Here is a 7261-nt window from a genome sequence, read left to right as displayed (position 1 = left end):
AAAAAAAAAAAAAAAAAAAAGACTGCCAGTACTAATACAGCAAACAAGACAAAATTCAAAGCATCAAGAGTTTTTGGCAAGAGCTGAACAGCTTTTCCTCCTCCCACAAAACCCTAAAGAGCAGATAATTTGTTTTCCAGCACAGACCCTAGAGCCCTGGAACACTCAGATGGCCAGAAGTCAACTTTAACACACATTAAGTGACTGAAATCTAGAAGGAACATCCGCGGTCTGCTCAGAGGCAGCTGAGAGATCTGGATGCACTGAGCTTTTGACCAAATCAATAGGAAACGGGTCTGGGGCAAGACAGAAACTGACTCCAGGTCATCTTTTCAGTCTCTTCCATGTCCAAAGTCTACAGAAGTAAAATAATTACTTTCAAAAGATATCACTGGCATTCCATTTTAAAAAGGGAAAAAGACCATATACTAATACTGTCTATAAAAGGGGAGGGATTCAGACAACCTAACAAAATAAAGACCAGGATACATCTTAAACAAAGTTAATCATAAAACATTTTGGTGAGTTAAGTTATGCCTCTTTGTTGACAATATGATCCTACACCTCCAAAATCCCAGAGATCTGTCTAAAACCTGCTTTCACTGATAAAGGACTTCAGCAAAGTCTTGGGATACAAAATAAATGTGCAAAAGACAGGCATGTTTTTATATACCTACAACAAGTAGGCAGAGAACCAAATAAGAAGCACAATCCCATTCACAATAGCCACAAAAAAGTGAAATACCTTGGCATCTTCCTAACCAGAGAAGTTAAAGACTGTTATGATGAAAACTACAAAACACTGCTAAAGGAAATCAGGGAGAATCAACATTGTTAAGATGTCCATCCTACCAAAGGGAATCTACAGATTCAATGCAATACCCATTAAATTACTAACATCATTCTTCTCATACCTGGAAATGACAATACAAAAATTCATATGGAAACATAAATAACCACAAATAGCCAAAACAATCCTTAGCAAAAGAAACAAAGCAGGAGGTATCACACTTCCAGACTTCAAACTCAACTATAAAGCTACAATAATCAAAACAGCCTGGTACTGGTACAAGAACAGGCATACAGACCAATGGAACAGGATAGATTCCAGAAGCAAAAACCTCAATTTCTCAACCAACTCAACTTCAATAAAGCCTCCACCAACAACCACTGGGGAGAGGAGAACATATTCAGTAAATGGTGCTAGGAAAACTGGCTGATCACGTGCAGAAGGTTGAAACAGGACTACTAGCTATCACCATACACAAAAATCAACTCTAAATGAATCAAAGACCTAAACATATAACCTCAAACTATAAGAACCTTAGAAAATGCAGGAGACACCATTATGGAAACTGGAGCTGGCAACCAATTCTTGACCAAAACCCCAACTGCCCATGCCATAAGAGATAAGATAGACAAGTGGAACCTCATCAAACGGAAAAGCTTCTGCAAAGCCAAAGAAACCACCAAGAAAGCGGGGAGACAGCCCAGAGAATAGGAAAAAATATTTTCCAACTGTGTATCTAACAAAGGCCTAACATCTAGGATCTACAAGGAACTCAAACATGCCGAAAGAAAAAAAAACCAGTCTCATTAAAAAGTGGACAAAAGACATGAATAGGCACTTCTCAAAAGAAGATATACGGGCAGCCAACAGACCCATGAAAAAGTGCTCAGTCTCACTAATCATCAGAGAAATACAAATCAAAACCACTTGAGATACCACCTAATCCCAGTAAGAATGGTCATCATTTTTTAAAAAATTATTTTAAAGATGTGGGGTACAATCCAGGGTTAGGTATATAAATGTTCATTATGCAGGTACCCTTGTTGATGAGGTATGCCCCTCCCTTCCCTAGCAGTTTCCCTAAAAAGCCAATCCCAACTCCCTCCCCAGGCAGTTTCCCCCTCAGCTGCCAATCCCATCCCCTCTTCCATGGCAGTTTCCCACTACTTGTTCAAGGTCCACTTGAGTGAGAACATATGGTACTCTGTTCTTTGTTTCTGTGATAGATCACTGAGTATGATCCACTCTAAATCCATCCAAGTTGCTGTTAAGTCCACGTTTGTACTTCTTTATGGCTGCATAATATTCCATTGTGTATATGTACCACATTTTTTTATCCAGTCAAGCTTCAATGGGCAGCACGTTTGGCTCCATGTTTTTGCTATTGTGAATAGAGTTGCAACAAACATAAGTGTGCAGGTATCTTTTTTGTAGAATGATTTGAGTTCCTCCAGGGTATTCCCTATAGAGGGATTTCTGGGCTATACAGAAGGTCAATTTCTAGTTCTTTCAGAAATCGTCACACTGTCTTCCAAAGAGATTGCACTAGTTTGCATTCCCACCAGCAGTGTAGAAGCGTTCCTTTTTCTCTGCATCCTCACCAGGAATGGCCATCATTAATAAAACAAACAACAAGAGACGGTGGCAAGGACACAGAGCAATGGGAATGCTTCTGCAGTACTGGTGGTAATGCAAACTAGTGCAATCTCTTCAGAAAACAGTTGCAATTTCTGAAAGAACTAGACAACCCCCCTACCGAGAATACACCTGGAGGAACTCAAATCATTCTACAAAAAATATACCTGCATCTGCATGTTTATTGCAGCACTATTCACAATAGCAAAAACATGGAATCAACCATGGAATGGAAGATTATGCAGTCACAAAGAAGCACAAACATATGAACTTTGCAGCAACTTGGATGGATTTAGAGCCTATTATACTCAGTGATCTATCACAGAAACAAAGAGCTGAGTACCACATGCTCTCACTCATAAGCGGACACTGAACATTTACCATAATACAACAAGAAAGGGATGGGCAGTAGCGGGACACTCTGGGGGTAGAGACAGGGGTGGAACATAACGTCAATAAGGGTACCTGATCTCAAACCAGGCAAAGTGGGGAACAAAGGGAGGCCCAAATTTTACCTGTAAAACAACCACTTGTACGCCTAATCCTGACTTGTACCCCACATCTTTAAAATAAGTTTAAAAAAAAAACAACCAAAAAAAGTTTTGGTGATTCTATAGGATAAGGAATAAAGGCAGGCTGTGGCTTTCTTTTGCCATTTCTATACATGTTTCCACATCTTTGTGTTGGAAAAGTTAACTTTTTCCCTCTCTAATGTATTAGGAAACTGAGCCTGGAGATCTTTAAAACACACACACATTTGGATATGTCAAAATGAAGGTCAAGTTGCTAAACACAACACAAACAATCAAAATAAAGAAATGTCCCTGTGTAAAATACTTGAAAGACAGTTTTGGAAATAAATCGTACATAATAAATCTGAACCTCATAGGATTTCTTGACGTCATATCAGAGCCTCAGGTACCAGATTTACTATCTGCCCAAAACAATGAGAAAATGGGACAAAATAAAACATCTGGAAGGACGTTGGACCACAGGCAGTGAGAGACTGTGACCCTGAGGAGGGAAATGAGGGCCCTCCAAATCCCCCACTTGTGCCCAGAGGCACCTTCCAACCTCGAGCCCGGGTGGGACCCAAGTAGAGCATGGCCATCTGGCTGAGCGCAAGAGACAGAGGCCAGAGGGCCGGAAGGGACAGAGACACAAAGAAAGACCCCAGAAGGAGTACCCCAGAATCAGCAGTGGGTCCCCTCATATCTGGCTGAACACTAAGGCATGTGTGAGCAGGGGACACTCCACAAGGCTGGGTAGACAGCGACTGGAGGTCTGTGAGCTGAACGATGCCAGGAGCTCACATGAGCTGGGAGGAGGTCACACTCCTCCAACGAGGCCACCAATAAGGTCACTCACTGATCCTTCAGGGCCCCAGGGGGACCCCCAAGGACCACAGGTTAGTGTCAAGACTAAACCAAAACCCTTCCTTAAAGGGCTTAAAAACAAACCTCAAAGGAACACACCAAATCACAAGCAACTGAAATGTCTTCCAGAACAAAACCTTGTAGTTAAAGGAAGACAAGAAAATCCAGACACTTCAGATCACAATGTTTCACTTTTTTTTTTGAGTCGGAGTCTCACTTTGTTGCCCAAGCTGGAGTGCAGTGGCACGCTCACAACCACCTCAGCCTCAACCTGCTTGGCTCAGGTGATCCTTCTGGCTCAGGTGTGCTACCATGCCTGGCTAATTTTTTAAATTTATTGTAGAGATAAGGTCTCGTGTTGCTCAGGCTGGTCTCGAACCCCTGAGATCAAGCAATCCTCTCACCTCCACCTCCCAAAGTGCTGGGATTAAATGTTTAACATTTAATCAAAAACTACTTGACATTTCAGGAAGTAAAAACATGTGACTCATAACCAGAAGAAAAACCAGTCAGGAGAAAAAGACTCAGAAAGGACAATGGTGGAATCAGTAGGCAAGAACATTAAGACAGCTTTAAAAATTTGTTCAAGGTTTTAATCGAAAACATAATGAGAAATGAAAAATGTAAAAAGAACAAAGCAAAATATTCAGAGAAGAAAAATACATTATGAAAATAAAAATTTCACTGAGTAGAATTAAAAGCAGATTAGGCACTGTAGAAAATCAGTGAACTTTTTCAAATGAAACACGGTATTTTTAAAAACCTAAGGGGATAAGGGATGGGAAAAAAAAACACCTGAAAAAACAAGAGTGTACATCACTGGTCTTTGAAACAAAATCAAGCAGTCTAATGTGTGAATAAATGGATTTCCAGGTAAAGAGGAAGAGTAATGAAATTAGCTGAAGAAATAAAGACCAATTATTTTGTAAATGTGACAAAAACCATAAGTTCTCAAGCAGATAGAACTCGAAGAGAAATAACAAATCCACAATTAGAAACATCAGCATTCTTTTCGGTAATCAAACAGGCGGACAGAAAGTCAGCAATCCTGTCCAGTACCTGCCCTGACACTTGCGAACACTCCAACCAAGAGCAAAAAGCAATGCTTCGTAAACGTGATTCGCCAGGATACACCACGTTAGCAACAGAGCATTCTCAATAAGCTGTAGCCCTCTGCACCTGGATATCCCCTCTGAGGGGACATGGTAAGTCTAGCAAACTCAGGTGATTATACAGACAAACTCATGAAATTCCAAAAATGTATGTTTCCTTGAAGTTTTCCATTCAAAAACAACAAAAAGCTTAAGTCCCATTTGAATTTTGTCCATCAATCAGCTGAGAAGTGGTTTCCAGGAGTCACGAGTGCATCCTCCTACATTGTCTTCAAACAGACTGAACAAGAAATTGCAGATTATTAATGGGAGAGGAAGAAAACAAGACTGCATCATCTGCTCAAACAGAAAAACACCAGATGGAAGAACTCAGACACATTCCTGTTGCACAACATGTATCAGTGAACCTGCAAGGCATGTTGGTGCCTGTCGCACACGTTACCACACACTAGAAAAATATAAGTTCCTCAATGTCCAAAATTCCATTACAAGCCAGATATCATTACAGGAAAACAATTGGTTCCAACGCTGTCCTATTTACTATGAAATGATTTGTTTTTCACTAAAACAGACTGAAAAAAGCACGGTCAAGTTGCTGGGAGGTGAGCCGTGAGATGTCTCTGAGTGCAAAGGGCTATAATCGCAACTCAAGACTCAGCTGAGCCCAGAGGAACTAACCGACGGACACCGAAGGAGAACTCATTGTCTATAAGTCCCGTTCCCACTGCTCTCCTTTCACAAATCATGAAAAGTTACCTGCTTGAAAGTCTAATGGTCAATTTCTGGGCCAATGCTTTACACAGGGATGTTTTTCCAGTTCCTGGAGGACCTGCAGCAAGATCCAAGCAAATACATTTTTAAATCAGCGCTGCAACACATTTCATAAAACAATGGTCATCACATGATTCTTAGAATACAGAATAAAGAGCACAGAGACAAACGTTATTTATGTTATTACTACAGAGAATCTGTCTGGAAGCTTAAACACTCTAAAAGGCGACCAGTCTGCACATAAGTCTTTCCTCTCCTTTCCTGACTAGGACTTGCCTCCTGTTTCTGGCCTCAGCTGTCCCTCCCGCCACCATCACTGTTCTCTGCTTCCTGGTCCCCAGTCCCACTCAGCATTCTGGGTGGGTGTTGTATTTTCTAGTCTACATCTTTTTGCTGACACCATCCTTGTCCCCACACTTCCTCTATGAAATTCACTCAAGGCACCTTTCGAAGATCACATGCACCTTTCCTAGAGGGATCCTGCCCTCTGCAGCTCTGAGGTATGCTCTTTCCAGAGCCCAGAGCACTACCCTCTGTCCCTTGAGACAGTGCTCAGTGGCTTGCAGCCCACACAGAACCAGGAGAGCAGATGAGGCATGGGCTCACGTGCGTGCCTCCCACCGCATGTCCCCTGGCATCACGCCTCACAGACACTCTGAGGTGACCCACATGGAAGAATGAATGCAGCTAACAGAAGATGGAGACATGCACCTCTAACTTTCCGCCAGTATTTTCAATAATTAAAGAGGAAATGCATAACTGGTTCCCAACAGAAAATAATTTATTCCACTGATTAGAACACCTATTGATATCCACTCTGACACCCTGTGAGACAGTAGCTGGGGACATCTGCGACAGGTAGACACTGGTTCTCGAGGTCGTGTGGCTGCACACCCCAGTGGGCGTCATGAGGCTAAATATTGCGGAACCTCCACTTGCTATACTCTGGACGCTCTCCTGGCTCCACTCAAGTCCTTGGTCCCCTTCCTGCCCAGTGACATTGAAAAATAACAAAGTACCAACATCTTCTTCTGAGAAGAACCAGACAGAATGCCTTCAAAATATGGCCTCTTCAGCTTACGATGCTCAGAGTGAAACTCTGAGAGTGCTCTGGAAACAGGTCAGTTTCTCTCCTGCAGAGCCAGGGTCGGTGGGGAGGTGAGGCAATGTCATTAGACAAGTGTAATAACACAGCAGCCCCACTCTTAGGCTCACTTGCCAAGGCTTCAGCTACTTGTGGTTAATCATGGTCCAAAAACAGTAAATGGAAATTTCCAAAATAAGTAATTCATGAGTTTTTAATAATCTCTAATCACCTTTATAATTATTCTGTTTCATCACTAGTTATTGTCATTAATCTCTTACTACACCTAATTCATAAACTTTGTCAAGGAATGTTCCCATAGGATTAAACAGCATGCATAGGGTTTGGTACTATCCACGGTCTCAGGCATCCACAGAGCAGTGTGGAATATAACACACAGACAAGGGAGGGACTGTTTAAAAGAGTCAAGTAGTGCCGGGTTCGGTGGCTCAGCCTGTAATCCCGTGCCTTTGGGAGGCTGAGGTGAGTGGAT

The 7261-nt window shown here is 42.0% G+C and overlaps 1 protein-coding gene across 1 annotated transcript in view; it reads right to left on the bottom strand.

The window, feature by feature from the left end:
* Positions 1–7261, bottom strand: part of TRIP13 (thyroid hormone receptor interactor 13) — a 24739-nt gene that overhangs the window by 9221 nt on the left and 8257 nt on the right. The window contains exon 6 of the mRNA XM_008059054.2: positions 5670–5742. Coding sequence (XP_008057245.2) covers positions 5670–5742 — 73 coding nt within the window. The remainder of the gene's footprint in view (positions 1–5669; positions 5743–7261) is intronic.

This window comes from Carlito syrichta, unplaced genomic scaffold (genome assembly GCF_000164805.1).
Source record: "Carlito syrichta isolate Samal-C Ts95f unplaced genomic scaffold, Tarsius_syrichta-2.0.1 Scaffold303679, whole genome shotgun sequence".
NCBI classification, from domain to species: Eukaryota; Metazoa; Chordata; class Mammalia; order Primates; family Tarsiidae; genus Carlito; species Carlito syrichta.
Note: the sequence above shows the minus strand (reverse complement) of the source record. Positions and strands in the feature narration are given on the sequence as shown.